The sequence below is a fragment of the Cryptotermes secundus genome, unplaced genomic scaffold (genome assembly GCF_002891405.2).
Source record: "Cryptotermes secundus unplaced genomic scaffold, Csec_1.0 scaffold131, whole genome shotgun sequence".
Lineage (NCBI taxonomy): Eukaryota > Metazoa > Arthropoda > Insecta > Blattodea > Kalotermitidae > Cryptotermes > Cryptotermes secundus.
This window is the reverse complement of record NW_019742552.1, coordinates 905,949-923,638: the sequence shown is the minus strand read 5'-3', so window position 1 is coordinate 923,638 and position 17,690 is coordinate 905,949. Positions and strand designations below refer to the sequence as shown.

The 17,690-nt window shown below is 39.7% G+C and overlaps 1 protein-coding gene across 1 annotated transcript in view; it reads right to left on the bottom strand.

The window, feature by feature from the left end:
• LOC111873288 (dynein heavy chain 3, axonemal) overlaps nucleotides 1-17,690 on the bottom strand; it is a 212,089-nt gene that overhangs the window by 165,481 nt on the left and 28,918 nt on the right. Inside the window, exons 10-12 of the mRNA XM_033755038.1 lie at nucleotides 16,011-16,218; nucleotides 6,840-7,054; nucleotides 3,321-3,511 (exon numbers count right to left, since the gene is read on the bottom strand). Coding sequence (XP_033610929.1) covers nucleotides 3,321-3,511; nucleotides 6,840-7,054; nucleotides 16,011-16,218 — 614 coding nt within the window. The remainder of the gene's footprint in view (nucleotides 1-3,320; nucleotides 3,512-6,839; nucleotides 7,055-16,010; nucleotides 16,219-17,690) is intronic.

Sequence of the window (17,690 nt, the reverse complement as noted above, 5' to 3'; positions counted from 1 at the left end):
ATAACTTATGTGTTATTCATGGAGTTCCTAATATGTTTCAAAAAGAGAATGTTAGGAAGAGATCTTGAAAATAATTCTGTTTCTAGACCATTGTGCAGCATATGCCAAAGATACCAGTAAATTAAGAAATGTGTAAGTGGAATTTTTGCCAATCAACACAATATTGGTACTATGTACAATCAATGGACAAAGGGATAATTTGGTAGATTCTAAAGGGCTCTGACGATGGTGTACAACACTCAGAATTAGTGGGTTTCTGGACTTTGTCCATTGTCCAGTATAGTTATTGGGCTTAGCTCTTTCTAAGGGACCCAATACAGTAGGTGTCTCCACGTCATCTGAGGGAGGAAACATCCAGTTTCTGAAACGTTGTGTTCTCTAGTTTTTTAGAATTCTGGACAATGGACCAAGTCCAAAAACTCAACAATTCTGAGTATAATTTGGTCTTTGAAAACATAAATATCATAGGTGCCTTATTTGCAAGTTCCTGCACAGAATTACAAACACAAAAAAAAAAATGCTAGGAGCATATTTCTTTCGCATCAAATCCATGCTTCCAGCATCATGGAATGATGTCATGAGAAACAACTGCAAACTGTTGCCAGAATGCCTGATTCTATGCAAGATCAGAATCTCACAATAAAGATGATGACTCGTCTGCACATCTGGGAAGATGTTTCATAGGAGATGAATGTGATGTTCACATCTGAAGAGTATGTATAAGCTGATGAGAATTTTTTGGAAACTGATACCTTCTGTACTGAATAAAATAATACAGAAACTTGTGATGAGGAATAGGAGGCAGCAGTGTGTAAACCAGTTGCTAAGTGTAGTGGAACACTGCAGTGTTTGGATATACACCTCCACTTTCTTAGTGGCATTTCTGACATGAAATATCAATAGTCAGAGAATAGAAAAATCTATGTCAAATTTGTTTGAAAGACAAATAAAACGAATGATTCTAATTATGTTCTTCAAGGAAGAATAACATTTCAGAACAGGTTATTTGGCTTTGACCACGACAGCAAGAATATTGTGACATGTTGCGAAACGAAGGGCCCCTACCTCCCCAGCGGTACGTGGCGGTAACGTAGCGCTCGCGTAATAGGCGAGTCATCACCCCGCCGCTCTCCCCACGGTGACGTCACGAGCGGAGCCGAAGTGAGCCGAGCGGAGCCGAAGTTAGCCGAGCCCCCACAACCTGGTAGCTATGCAACGCGAGTCAACAGCGGTGACATAACAGGATGACATGGCATTCATTACGCAACAGGCAAGCACTGTGGCTATATAAGTGAGCTGCACAGCGGCTGCTAGTCAGTTGTAATGTGACAGTCGCCGAGTGTGTTATCAACAGTTCTCAAGGCAGTAGCCTGCGAGTCAAGTTGTAATGTGACAGTTGCCGAGTGTGTTATCAACGAGTTCTCAGTTCGCAAGTTACGAGCTACAGACGCGTGTGCGAGAGAATCAGTGATAGTTCGTGATAACCAATTATATTTGGAGTGTGTAATTCAGCGAGACTTGTATAGCTCCTGCGCTTTAATATGTGAAGACTCTGGAAGATAGTGTCAAGAGATTTTGTTGTAGGGTTTGTAAACTGTGGAAACCCGTCACATTGTGATAATTAATTGTAGCCGTTATTTGTAGATTGTTCCATAAACCAATTAACGATCTCTACGGCGTCTTCAGTAACGAAACACGTTACAATATGTAATATATATTGGAAAGCCTACATATTTAATGTGATTTCAACCACTTAACCTTTAAGAGCCGAGCGACACCATATGGCGTCATGAAAATAAAGTCAAGGGGACGAATGACGCCGTATGTCGTCGCGTAGTCCATGCGTGCGGCCGGCTTTTTAAAATCTTATTTTAAGTTATAAATTCTTTTTCTACTTACATGATTTTTGGTCACCAGCTTTATAACTTGTCTCTCTTCCCACCTGCATCGTCTGACGGAAGTTGGCTTAGTGTGGAAATCTTGGAAACATCCGGAAATCCAGAGTCCGACGTCACACTTCACGCACTTTGTCTAGACGGTTCTTCGTTTCCCACGTGAAAAGCACACACGACACCTCAATTGCGAAGTAGAGGAAGTTGGCCAGTGATGTGGTTTGGCCTCCTCTAATCGAGATGTCTCCGATAAAACGGCAGGGGTTCGACCCCCGGGCCGTTGATGGCGAGGTGGACCCCTTCCAGCATGTTCCGCACAAGAGCGAGACGAAATTCTCTGTGTGACAACAGGATGTAACTGTTCAGATCCAGGAGATGGAAAAATAGTTTATTTGTCCATTTCCAGGTTCGACGACAGATGCTATAACTGTTTGCCACAGTTTGCCCACAGCTCCACCTGAATAATTATTCACACTCCTCTTGCCATGCTGGTGTGGTGGTCCCCAGGTTGCCGACCAAGATGATGGGTCTTCGTCGAAATCAATTTCTGATTCACTTTCCTCAACGCCACTCTCAGAATTGAATGTACAACAATCTGATTCGGAGTCGTTTATGAGTTGAAATATGTCAGCGTCTTCCTAACGAGACAGCGCAATGGTTGGTTCACGCTTTTGATACTGCTTGGCAGTATTACGATGCTAACCATGAAAGTACTTATAATCTACTTCCAGCAGAGTGAGAAGAGAGAGCTTGTTGTTTTGCAACAAGCGATAATAAACAATCAGGGTTCTTGTATACGAATAGATACTCACCACACATCTCTGCATTCCGAAATGACATACGTGTATAATCTTTCGAGACATGCAAGACTATACATGGCTCCATAAACTATCCGCTGCTGTGTTGCAACATTTACATACAACATTCTTCGTTCCAAGAACTCTGAATTCTTGTAGAGAGACGACAAATTTGGGAATTTTTTACTTGGAAGCAGTCTAAAAATTTTTACACATTTTAAAAAGTCTGTAAATTACAATATCTGATTCTACATTCTTTCTAGAAAAAACAGCGTTTATTTGGTTCGTTTATCACAAAAATTGTAGAAATCACAGCAATTTTAGGAAATGATTACAGTTTTTATTGCTTTAAAATTGCGGGTATTTAAATCAAATCCGTCCCGCTGCCATTACCGGAATTTAAAGGGCCATCACTTAAAGGTTAATAAAAATATAACGTTTATTCCATCAGCTTTCTAGAAGGGATATAATAGAGACTGTAAACGTTTTGATGCCTACCTTTTGAACGCTTTCCCGTTTAAGAAGTTTATATTCCTTGGTCCCTTGAAAACTGCTTCAAAGGGATCCACTATACTTTATTATTATACAACTTAAAATATTATGATGAAAAAAAAAATCAAAATTTACTCACTCTCTGTTATGTGTTCGATTGTTCTCAATATGATAATTAACCAAATATGTTCTTAAATCATCCACCATTTTCCATAGAATGTCATTCAGCTCACTACAGTCAAGACAGATGATGTTGAGAGGAATTGAGCGTCTCAGGAAACAGATTTCACATTTCAGTGCTTCATATTTTTCGATTCTTCTGGTAAAATCCTGTGAGCGTAAAAATTACAGGAACTTATTATCTTATAAATTTCATTGTGGAATAAATAATAGGATGTCAAATTTCCGCACTGTATTCCTTGTCTGAAACAGTCAGCAAAGTTGTGTCATTCTCCACTGTAATCTGGCTGTCGTTTCTTAAAATCTTTCTTAAGTTCACATCCTTCTCTGTATTCATGAGAAGCATTCATGTCACAGTATTTTCACTGACCTAAAGATATTCATATACAGTAGAACTTGGTTATAACGTCATCAAAGGGACCTAAGAATAGTGTCGTTATAAACGAATGTCATTCTAACCGAAATGGGCACTTCCACAGTAGCCTTATGTCACGTAAAAATCTACCAAAAACCGAGTTAAAATGTTGCATTTTTTTTTTAATATGTAGTTAACGTGGAATTGCCCAAATGTGTAATATCAAAGACATATTACAGAGCTTTTCACTGACAATACACACAATATTTCACGAATCACTTTAACTTTCTCTTCAATGCTTAAAACTTTCCTTTTCATTGCCATGTTTTCGCTATTGCACTTCTCTGGATTTAGGCAGGAACACTATAGGGTAAGTAGACAATGTGAGGTCCTGTTAGACGAGATTCTAGGAAAGGAATGCAGTTAACAACCTGCCGCGTCCTCTTGCACTATTCACGCAGTCCCACCCCACACCCTTGTTTTCGCATAAAACCCACGCTCCTCTTGCAGCCCGCGGTCGTATTCTTCCAGGACAGTCACGTCAGCAAGTAGAGAAAGTGAGGGTGGGCAGACACATCGAACTTTCCCACGATATCAGAGAAATTCAGGAATGAAAATGACGTTACATACGAGGTTGATGCATTTGTGCATGTCGTACTAAGCAAGGTATAAAAACAGTTGCTTTATGAGGAATTAGTTCATACCATTGAATATTTGACACAATAGACAAGGTGTCACAGAAACCGATGTTGCTATAACCAAGTTTCACTGTAGTTGCTCTGTCAATGTATTGAGAAAGAAAATTTAAATAGAAAATTAAGATATACTAAAATATTTCGATGTTCCAAATGTTACAGCCTGTAATTAAAAAAAAGTATTGTCAACACGTTGATTATTTACAAATGTTCCACACTACAATCTTCTCAATAATATGCAAGACTGAATATTAATTAGGGATACATTATTTCACAGGAAATTGGCAGAAAAACCAAACAACTCAGAGCAAATGTGCCCCATTGTTCACCACAAATTCCACATGAACTGACCTGAGACTGAACTTGGCCATCATGTTCAGAACCCAGCAGGTAATCACCTCATGTGAGGTACTGACAAGTGTAAGCTTAAGATTATTTATTCTGAATTTTGCACATACTTATAAAGGACTGCATAAAACACACAGCTGTAAGTCCTACTGAGATACAGTGCAGTGGAATACAACAAAATATCAGGAAGTACTTGAATAAAATTACAAAGCCCGTCATCCTGACATCTTTCTCAGCATTCCTAATAGGCTGTCTAAAAGACATACTAACCACTGTAGGATAATTGTTAGTGTATCTATTTCACATTCACAAGGGCTCCAGTTAACATTTAGGCCAGATGACTAGCTATCTAGACTAAGGTCTGAATGGTTTGCTTCAGTATCCAAAGGGGAACTCCACGGCAGTGTCTTAAATTACAGGGAGATTGAAAAGTCGCGCACATCAAACTGTAGGAGTACTAACAATGAGTAGAAACGCCATGTGTCATGTATCGGTCATACGACATCTGCAGTATAGCTTTGTCTATTGTGTGAAAGACATGTTACTTTCCCAAGAATGAGTTTTCATTGTGGAACATTATTTTGCCAGTTGTTCTTATGCACGTGTCGCAGATGAGTTTTGTCGGGAATATTTGGATCCTGCAATTCCTAACAATTCAATGATAATGAGAATAATCAACCGATTTCGGGAATGTGGATCAGTTTCAGGTAGAAAGAGATCTGGGGGACCGGCCATTCTGACTGAGGCTAAACTGGCTGACGTGGAGAAAATGTTGCAGCATTCCCCTTCAGAAAGCCTGAGGAGACTATCAGCGCAATCAGGGATTTTGTGCAGAAGTGCTCAGAAAGCGATGAAGACATTACACCTTCGTGCACATCATGTTCGCTGTGTGAAGGAACTGAAGGACCTGCATCAAGAAAAACGCTTAGTGTATGGTAGATGGTTTCAGACATTTGTTGGCAACTATGGAATTGAAGATTCTGATTGGGTTTTCTTCACTGATGAAGCGTTGTTTCACCTTAGCGGATACATGAACAGTCAAAACAATAGGAATTGGTCATCTGTAAATCCACATGTGTTACATGAAAAGTCCTTGCACTGTCTGAAAATTGGAGTGTGATGTGCTGTATCACGTCGTCGAATAGTGGGCCCAATTTTCATTGAAACAACAGTGAACAGTCCAGTGTACCAAGACATCATTACACAGTTCATTGCGCTTCTTGAAGGTGATGAATGTGAGTGTTGGTTGCAGCAAGATGGTGCCAGATGTCACACATCTAATGAAACCATGAAGTTCTTGCACAAGTTTTTCAGTGGCCGTCTCATTTCAAAAGGATTGTGGCCCGCACGTTCATCCGATTTGTCACCCACAGATTTTTCCTTTTGGGGGTACCTCAAAGGAATTGTCTACAAAAACAATCCACATATACTGGATGACCTCCAAGAGGAGCATTACAATGGCGATTAACAGTATCAGTTTACAGGTGCTCCACGAAGTGGCCTCAAACATGGTAAAAAGAGCTCATGCATGCCTTGCTGAACAGGGAAGCCATTTCGAGCATATGTTGCAAAGACATGATTTGATTTTGCATTTCTAAGATATAAGGTTATAAACATTAATAGTAAGTGCTGTATGTCTTGTAGTTTGTGCATTAAACTAGCAAAATATAATTGCTTAGTGTGATGTGCGCAACTTCTCAATCTCCCTGTAGATTACACATGGTTCCTCCATACCACTTCCAACCCAGCTTTCCCATCACCATGCAATTTCTCATTTTATACTATATATACAACTATCATAGCATCACCAAATAAACCAAGAAACGAACAGATATTCATATACACACTGAGTTGCTACCTGTTACTACATTCACTGACTTTTCACTCTGCATAGCACTGACTATTCCCCATTAATATTTATAGGTTTTAGATAAATATCTTGTTTTATAATACTTAATTGTTCAACATCTGCTATGTAACTCATCTTACAGCTTGTCACATGTTCAATACTACTAAAATCTAGGCACTGAGTGGAAATTGCATGTAAGATTTGACTAAGATGAAGTTCAATTTCACATACTTTCAACGATGGGAAGGGATCAGTTTTCATGAACTTCATCATGGCACTTTCAGCTTCACCATTTAGAACAGGAAGGTATGTTCCATACATCTTAAGATAGGAACATGGTCCTATGAGATTGGTGTCAAAACTTGCTAAAGCTTCCACTGTGACATTACACACCTCTTCTTCACAAGCAGCAACAGCATGAAGACAGAGGTTTGAGGTCGCCAATTCTGAAACCAAAAATCATTATTTTTCAATGGATGTCATTACTGATAATAGCCCATTTACATTAAATTAAATATAACAAATACAACCTATCAAATCTGCTTTTCAGTAAATAATTAAAAAGTCTGAGACGTTTTGACTATATATGTGAATCTTCAGGGGCAGAAAATTATAAAAGATTACATTATATGAATTGATTAAAATTTACATGAATTACTTAAAATAAATATTTACTTGAAGTACTTGTAATGTTAAAAACTAGCATAACATAAATCATTGAAGTGTGAGTGTAAATTCTGTATTGTGTGTTACAGAATACACTGCAGTGTGAAAGCTGGATTTGTCAAATCTTGTTTGGCATCTGTAAACTTAAAATTAAAAGTAAGTAAAGCTAGCCCTGTAACAGGCCGTGTAGGCCCATAGGGTTGTGAGATGTTGAGGGTCCCACATTATCTAGACAATCGGCTTAAATATGGTGGTAAGGTTGTCGGCCTTATGAGCCGGCCGCACTTTACTCCCCAGGAGAATTATTTAGTTAGTTCCTGGTACTCATTTCTGTTGAGTTGACCCCAGGGCCATAGTGCGGCTGGAAGGATTAGGTCAACTGAAAAAAATCCAATGACCTCATCGGGACTTGAACCCGCAACCTTCTGGCTTGTAGAGAAGAGAGAGAAGAGTGGTATAAGAGTCTCTGAAGAGAAGACTTAGTCAGTGCAGTTAGCAAAGAAGTGGGCATGGAAGATGAAGAATTTCCACTGTTAGAACCCATTACCTGGGAAAGACTGATGAAGACATGGCAGACTGAAAAGACTTAGCTTGTGCTGCAGTGATTTGTAAAGTGTGGAGATCAGCAATGGCGCTATAATTAAGTGTAGTCAAGATTCATGTGTTAAAGTGGTCAATAAATCAAATCACCAATCCAAACCCCATCTATAGTCACACCCATACACGTGACAGTGTTATTACAAGTAATTAAGTCAAATTGAATTACATATGCAATCAGTTATTAATCTGTATGACATTGCTGAACGTTTTATTAATTTTACCTACTTGATCCTGTCTTGCAGAATGTTCTTCAGTGGTGCCTGAATGTTAGTGCTATTGTGCTGACCGAATACTGGTGATTTTTGGGTATGAATGTATATTTCTATGCATATTTGTATGCTTCCTCGTTCCTGCTGCATGCATACTTTCACAGGCAGCTTTTTTGGCCAAAAGTCTATGCTACATCAAGAGAATACACAGTGTATTTTTTTTTCATATTTTTGTTCTTCTATTAGTTGATTACATAGTGTAACGTGTCGGCAATCCAGAAGTCACTTCTATGGAAACGCCAGAACAGACCGTTGCATAAGAAGTAACAATAGCGATACTGTAATTCCAACAGTGAGCTGTTGTATCGAGAACATCGAATCTCCACGGTAACGACAAACAAAGCAACGTCTCCATGGTTATAACAGAAGGTTTATTTGCCTAGCAGCGGCGAGGATATAAATAGGCCAGCTTCGATGAGAAGCCTTGAGTCTCGGAACAGGCCTCGAAGAAGAAGCTTCGGAATGTCCGTCTGGGTCCAGCATCGCCGGAATATTGTGAGCAGTGATTGTAACACTGCAAGTGCAAATGATTGTAATGTGTGTAAGTGAGCGAAGGAAATAAATTCGCTATATTGGAACCACGGCGTGAACTTATTTGTAGCGTGACACACAAAACATGCTACAATAGTTATATTTTTATATAATAGATACATATATACTATTTTGTGTTCATGACTTGGTCTTATGAAAGAAATGTGATTTTCTTATAATGTCTTCCACTTTCCTATATTTGTGGATATTCTTTCATATATATGTTCCTGAACTGGAATTGTCCTTGTCGTTTTTATATTACAGATATACCTTGCATCTAATACATAATGAACATCCAATTTGTCATATTTGAGCTTTTTGAAAGTATAAGAATGTTAACCAATAAATCCCTGCAATTTTGTTATTTGTCAATAAGAGGTGTTGTACAGTGTGTGGAAAAGAAACCTGATGATTTATAAATGCATTAAGTGGCAACCCCTGAGGATGAATTGGTGGGAACCATATGATTTACTGTCTTAACCAATCTTAACTGATGCCATTGTTGGTGTTGTTGTTGCGGTTGTTGCAGTAGCCATGAAGGCCATGGAGCAGTGGAGCACATAATGTCATGTGCTCATTGTTCAAACGTTTTTAAACAGCAATTCTGTTGTTAAAACGCAGCATATATTTCTCAAGCATTGCAATATTTCTCTTCACAGAAAAGTTCCTTGCAGCAATACAATGCAGTTATGGACAGAAATCTTCAGACTGAGTGCTTCCGTATTTAAAAAGAAACTGCCAATCAGTGTGCGTACAGTGCGATCGCCACAGAACACTTAGGCTCTAAGAGAATCATTCATAAGGAGTCCTAGCCGTTGAGCCAGGAGATATTCTGTTGTTCAAGAATATCCGATCACAGAGTGAGGAGAATTTTGCACAAGGATTCAAATTTCCATCTCCACAAACTGGTAGTGGGGTAAGAGTTAAGTGATCATGTCATGGCAAACCGCTGCATGGTAGCTGAGCTTTTAATCAGAATTTTGGCCAACAATGTCATTATCCTTATGACACATGAAGAACACTTCCACTTATCTGACTGCATAGACAGATTTTTTGCTACTGGGCAGAGGAAGATCCATTGCAGCTCCATCAACGGCCTCTTCACAGTGCACATGTGACTATTTGTTGTAGTGGCAAACTTTGGAGTTGTAAACCCTTATTTCTTTGAAGACAAAAATGGTCCTGCAGTTACAGTCATATCTACTCATTAATGTTGAAGTGCTATGGAACTTCCTCATACCAGAACTGAGCCGTCATGGAATTGAGCCCTCGACCGTATGTTTCCAGCAAGATGGTGCAACTACACATACAGTGAGAGCATCCATGGAGGTCCTTTGGTAAATGTTTCCAGAGCACATTATTTCACTGCGCAGTGAGCTTCCATTACCTGCACATTCACCTGATCTCTCTGCCTATGATTATTTCCATTGGCATTACCTTAAATAGAAAGTGTATACCACTAGACAATAGACCATTGATGACCTCAAGATCACAATTCAGAAGCAAATTTCAGCATTCCCAGAAAACAAGGAGAGGTGAGCAAGGTTGGAAGAGTGTGTACACAATAATGGGCAACATCTTAATGATTTCATGTTCAAAACGAAATAAACAGAGATGTAATGAAATGTATGTTGCCATTTGTAGTTCATCTGAGTGACAAGAATTATTATTTAATACTATATCTCTTATAATTAAGATCTAAAAGTTTGTGACAATGGTACAAGGTGGTTCAAATATGACCGGGACTGATTTTTCTTTTTAACCAAAATTGCCAAACACTTACTTGCACATGTCAGTCTTCAACGTACTCCCCTCCGGAGTCAACACACTTTTTCCAATGTTCTGGAAGCATCCTGATGCCCTTTTTATGGTTGGCGGCACATCCACTCCCAAACATTCTGGATGACGGCATCATTGTCCACAAACCGTATGCCTTGCAAGTCTGATGTGAGCCTTCCAAACATGTAGAAATCACTTGGTGCCAAATCGGGACTGTAAGGCGGATGTGTCAGAAGGTTCCATTTCAATTTCCGGAAGGTTTCCATTGTTGTTTTGGCCGTATGGGGGCATGCATTGTCTTGAAGGAAGGCTACCCGCTTTCCAACTCTCTTCCGCTTGGATCAGATCTTTTCCTTCAAGTCTGTTGCTAGGAGGTCTGAGTAATAAGCTGCATTGACTGTTCTGGCATCTGTCAGAAAGTCTACATGGATAACCCCCTGCCAGTCCCAGAAGAACGTTGCCATCACTTTTCCTGCCGAACGGCTCCTCCGCGCTCTCTTGGGTTTGGGAGAACTAGTATGCCGCCACTCGCGTGATGATTGCTGGGACTCGGGAATGAAGTAGTGCACCCACGTTTCATCGGTGGTCACTACAGACTTCAAAAATGCATCACCTTCATCTTCAAACTGCTGCAGGAGATGACTGGCAACTTGCATGCGCACCATTTTGTTCATGTCCGTCAAAGCGCGTGGTACCCACTATGCATTCACCTTGCGATAGTGCAGGTGGTATTTCATGATGTCTTCTACACTACCAACACTGATGGACAGCATTGCTCCAAGTTTCTTGATAGTGATGCGCCTATTCTCATGAATAAGTGCGTCTGCACGATCAATGTTTGGCTTGGTGACGAATGTTCGCGGCTGACGACCATGCGGTTCATTCTCCACGCGCTCTCTGCCCTCTCTGAAGCACTTACTTACACCACTCAAACACACGGGTCCGTGAGAGACACTCTTCCCCATATTGTTGTTGGAGTCTGTGGTGAATTTCAGTGGACGGGACGTTTTCTCCAACAAGGAATTTGATCACAATGCGTTGTTCCACACTCTGCAGTACCTGCTGTTCACTCATCACTCTAGCAACTTCCAGACAGGACTGAACAGGTTCTAACCCTAACAGGAGGGAGGGTGGAGGTTGTGGCTTCACTCTCTCAAGGTCGCACAGCTGCTGCGCAGTGCAGCTTGTTTACAAAAAAAATCAGTCCTGGTCATATTTGAACTACGTAGTATATTGCTACAGGTATTATGTTTTTTGGACATTATCCATTGGCTAGTCTGTTTTTTAAAAAAAGTCCTGTTTCTTTTTGAAAACACAACATTTCAGAGACTGAATTCTGTCCCTGTTCTCAGGTAAATCCTACTCAGTTGGGTCCTGTAGATAGAGCTAGTCCCTATCTCCTGTTGGAAGCCTGCATTTTTATACCACTGACGCTAGGTGGTGGAGTTCCAGTTATGAGCACTGATTGGGTAGCGCTTGTATGGATGTACAGACAGCCAGGCCACAAGCTGTAGCGTATAAATATCGCCTGCTTTCGGTACACTGTAGGATCACACCTCAAGGTATGAAGCCCATTGCGAAATCCCTCCTAAAGAGGGATGGAGCAAGGGTGCCAACTGCTATTCATGGTACTTCAGGTCTTGAATCTCATCCTTTCGAAAAAGCCAACAAAATTGCTGACTGTTTGGAAATTCAGTTCATGCCACATTATCTGTGTTACAATAACCATGAACTGTGGGTGGAGGCTAGAGTTCAAGCTCTGCCCAACATTGTAGACAACTTTCTTCAAAGGATAAGACCATGTGACGTACAGAAATTAATAAATACCTTGAAAGAGTGAAAGGCCTGTGCAACTGATGGCATCCCAAGTGTATGTCTCAGGCACCTTCCAAGGTGACAATTGGTTCACCTAACCCATTTATTCAATCATTGTCTTCGGCTCTTTCATTTTCCAAATCCTTGGAAGGAAGCAAAGGTAATAACTTTACCTAAACCCGGTAAAGACTCAAAATTCCCTCAATATTAGCCTCCTGTCCATGACAGGAAAACTATTCAAAAAAGTGATTTTAAAATTACTCCAAAAACACACTGAAGAAAGAGGCCTGTTCAACGCAAGCCAGATTGGTTTCCGTGCACGTCACAGGATGACTTTGCAATGTATGACGCTGGTGGACCGTGTGACCCTTAATTTCATCAATAAAATGTCTATCGCCACAGTGTTCTTGGACATCAAAAAAGCCTTTGACACCACATGGCACTCAGGGTTGCTGAATAAGTTATCAAAATTGGAATTTTCGAACAGTTTGACCAAGCTTATTGTGTCCTTTCTTTCACAATGTAAATTCAGAGTTTCAGTTGAAGGCGAAACATCAACACCAAGGAAAATGCAAGCAGGGGTGCCACAAGGCTCCGTTCTGTCCCTACTCTTTTCAATTTGCACATAAATGATGCCCTCTAAACACATGGTGTTCACCTGGCCCTCTTTGTGGATGACACCTGTCTGTATGCAACAGATCATGAGGGTTTTATTGTTAGAAAACTCCAGTGTGGTCTCAGTTCAATGGAGAGCTGGTGCGAGCACTGGAATATTCTCTTAAGAATCAAACAGCACTTCATACAAGCAAATTCCAAAGGGTTCTGATGGTGGTGTATAACAGTTGGAATTACTAGGTCTATCCATTACCTGGTATTTAAAAAAAAAACTATAGATATACATTTGTCTGATAAATTTTCCTATCCAGAATGGTCTAAAAGAAGGAGATGCTTTATCACCACTCCTTTTCAACTTTGCTTTAGAATATGCTATTAGGAAGGTCCAGGAAAACCAGGTGGGACTGAAATTAAACAGGACACATCAGCTGTTGTCTATGCTGATGATATGAATCTCATTCATTCATTCATCAGTAATCTGTCAGATGACAGGTCCACAGTCTCTTCCAAAACAGTTCCTCCACTTAATGCGATCTTCTGTTTTTGGAAAGAGACTATCCAGGAAAAGTGATAAAGTGGTAGTTTTTCCATTTGCTTTCCACATCGCAGTACAGCAGCCGTTCAAACCACTCTGGTCACGCCTGTTGCTATACGAACTTGAACCATCTCGAGCATCATTTGCTCTGTGCTTCAAGTCGCTGCTGATGACGCTGCTTCCGGCATCAGTTTTTGGTGTCTCTCTTCGTCTGATGCCTACCCTTTGACCTGTCCAGCAAGGGAGGCCCTGCCAGTAGCTACGCTACCGCTGGTATAGCTCTCAGGGTCCTTGGCATACTCAAACCCCCTCACCACGATAAGGTGGAGACACCAACGAGGGGGATATGAATCTACTGGGTGATAATATAGATACCATAAAGAAAAACACAGAAACTTTAATTGATGCAAGTAAGGAGGTTGGTCTAGAAGTAAACACACAGAAAACTAAGTACATGCTGCTGCCTTGTCACCAAAATGCAAGGTAAATCATGACATGAAGATTGGAAACAGATGTTTTGAAAATGTGGCACAGTTCAGATATTTGGGAATGAAGGTAACAAATCCAACCCTGATTCAGAAGGAAATTAAGAGATTGAACTCAGGTAATGCTTGCTACCATTCAGTCCAGGGCCTTTTTGTCTTCTTCTCTTATGTCTACAAATATAAAAATGAGAATATACAAAACTATAATTTTGCCTGTGGTTCTAAATGGGCATGAAACTTGGTCTCCAACATTAAGGGAGGAACAACGACTGAGGGTGTTTAAGAACAGGGTGTTGAAGAGAATATATGGACCAAGGAGAGATGAAGTGACAGGTTGGAGAAAAGTGCATAATTAGGTGCTTCATAACGTGTACTCTTCTCCAAGTACAATTAGAATGATCAAGTCAGGAGGATGAGGTGGGCAGGACATGTAGCATGAGGGGGGGGTGATGAGGAATGCATATAGGATATTGGTGGGAAAGCCAGAAGGAAAGAGACCACGGGGAAGACCAAGGCATAGGTGGGTGGGCAATATTAAAATGGATCTTAGAGAAGAGAGGTTGGGATGGTATGGATTGGATTGATCTGGCTTGGGATAGGGACCAGTGGAGGGTTCTTGTGAACATGGTAATGAACCTTCAAGTTCCATAAAATGCTGGGAATTGGCAGCTCCTCAAGAAGGGCTCAGCTCCATGAGTAAATAAGTAAGTAAGTAAGTAAGAGAACACAATGTTTTGATAACTGGATCTGTTTCTGTCCTCAGGTGAGGGAGGAGATACCTACTCCATTGGGTCACTTAGAAAGAGCTAACCTCAATCACTGGACTCAACCAACAGAGAAGGTGTCTTTCCCTTTTCACCTGAGGACAGAAACAGATCCATTTTCTGAATCACTGTGTTCTCTACTTTTCTGGAATACCAGAGGATGGACAAAGCCCAAAAAACCCAGTAATTCCTAACACTTTGTACATTTTCTGAAAATGTGTAAAAGTGACTCAGCCCTTTTCAAACTCAAGTTTCATGTTTTTCTTTCTTAATATATATATATATTCATATAAGAGTCAGTCAGGTAGTATTATTTCCTATATTTACCTACTTCAGGCAATACAGAATTAACACACATGAAAAACACTCTATATGTAGGCAAAATATTTCTGAAGTCATAGTTATTTATACACACATAAATGCACTAATGTAATGCTCTCAAAAACTTCAACGGGAAATCTGTAATGGCAAGAAGTGCAAAAGATTCTCTTCTTTCTGAAACATAAAAAACCCAATTCCAGTTCTCACACATATACCCCAAGGCTCTTTTCTTCAATGAAGTGTGTTGTCTTTCATCACTTCCCATTATTAATATTAAGTTAGGAAAAGGCAAGTTTCATCACCAGGATCTGGACTCAAAAAATCTGGAAATATTATGTACGATTTTAGGTACTCACAGTGATAGTTGTGAAGAGTACTGTCTTCTGGGATATAACACCATGTAATCAATTGAAAGTCAACTGACGTTTCAGAGGAACATATCGCTTCCATCTTCATGGTTCACGAATAAGCCGAGCAAGATGCCAGTGTGAAAGCAGCTCTGCTTGTCACCCAATTTCACTCTGATACCTTGTTCAGCTTATTTTTTTAGACACTGAAGATGGAGGTGATATATTCCTCCAAAACACCAGTTGACTTTCAACAGACTACACAGTGCTATACCCTAGAAGGAAGTACTCTTCATTTTGTAATATCTTCAGTATCTCCACACATCCAGAGATACAATGTTATATAAATAATCAGGAATTAATTTATACCCATGTAATCATTGAGTGAGTTTTGGTAATAAAGTATCAAATTCCATAAATCAGAATAACTGCCCACCCTTGTAGCAAAACAATTACCAGTTCTCTCTCTGAAAATCCAATTTATTGTAGAGGTAATTCATTCTACAGAAGTACTATAATATTCAAAATCACTCGGAGACTGGGAGAAGAAAAAAAAATATTAAATTTAGTTAAGTACCATCACAGAACAAACTCACTATCATGCTGAACTAGAAACACAGCAATTGTATAACAAAATATTAAAGAATTGTCTTTCTTAGTACATCATGCACATACCAGGGAAAAGGAGACAATCTATTCGGGGCAGTTTCTGGTTCACCTCTATAATCTTCTCAAAGCAAAGCTTTACCAAACCTCTTATATCATGAAGGTCTGGTTCAAATATAAGATCCTTTGTCCCCACAACTGGTTTCACATATATTGTCACCAATGGTGTGTTATTCAACTTGCAGTCCTTAAACTCATCACCAAAGTCATTACCACCCTGTCCAACACAAAATAATGACCAAATGTACATACGAAACATGTAAATCATAAGTATAGATTAAACTTAAGTAAAGCTAAATAATACTCAAACCATTGATTCTTAAACTACTGAGCCAGTCGGAGAGGAAAACATTTCAACATGGGAAACTGTCTTCTGAAAGAATAAAAACTGATTGATCACTGATAGCAGCTTATAATACAGGGGGAAAACCTATCAACTTCAATCACTGAAAACAATTAAGAAATCAGGTTCATAATTCTATGCATTGTTCTATCCCACTTCTGACACCAGTTGTCATGTGTTTGCTAGGCAGTGCAACAATATGCATGTAACTAATTCTAAGCAGCCTAGTACTTCTTGAGAAGTTAACAGTCATTCAGCTAGTCAAGAAATTCCCCATCTTATACAGAACCTAAAGCCTCATTGCCATGTTCACAAGAACCCACAGCTGCTGTCTGTCCTGAGCTACATAAATACAGTATGCCTGCACTGCACATTTTCTGACTCTGCTTGTTTAGAATGCATAAATGGGATGTAAGCTCCTGATAGCGTCATCTATGCAAGATGGGTCAAAGTGTAAGGGCCAAACGGAAGGTAACTCTCGGTCTTCCAGGTTAGAAATTTGGCATGAGGTTAATAACCCCACCTCACAAAGAAATATATGTTAAGAAATCTGATCATAGATGTCAGATGGAAAATTTAGGGAAACAGCTAAATGCAGATTATAATGGTATTAGCTGGCCATACATGTATGCACTTTCACACTAGATTGGTACATTATATTCCAATCACTTAGTCAGGTACATTCATTTGTTTTCAATAGACACATCATGCTTGGATTGAGCCAGTGCATGTCATTAGATAGAAGCCATTACAACCTTGCCATCTTGAGTGACATGTTTTGTGGAGCACACAGTTTTTGTTTCATTATGTTAAAAAATGATCACAAGTTGTATTGACTTATGAAGGTAATTTCTGAAGTCATCTGGATTATTATCCTCATTCAAAACAGCTGCATATGACTTTGCTCACTTCTCCTGATAACTGCTTTTGTTCTGCACAATGACCACCTGTTGTTGAAACTAAACTGTTCCCTGCTCAAATAAAAATACATCATAGCATAAGTTTTGATTTTTCTTACCTGAAGCATTTTGCAACTGAGCATAATTGTAAATAGATATCCAGGTAGACTACACACCTTGGTAAACCTTTAGAGGTAACAAGTTGGGAGTAAAATTCACATTTCTTGTCCATAAACATACACACTTTCCTTTTGCCTTCTGAGATGTATGTATAGCATGCAGGAATATTAGTCTTTTTTGTGGCCAATGACAGCCTCAAAATGTGGTGTTCCAGTACTGCAGGACTGGCATGACGTGTTCAGATCCCACATGAAAGGGCATACATAATGGCTAGCTGATGTGTTAGTATGTGTTAAGTTTATTCAGGACAGGGATATTAAGACAATT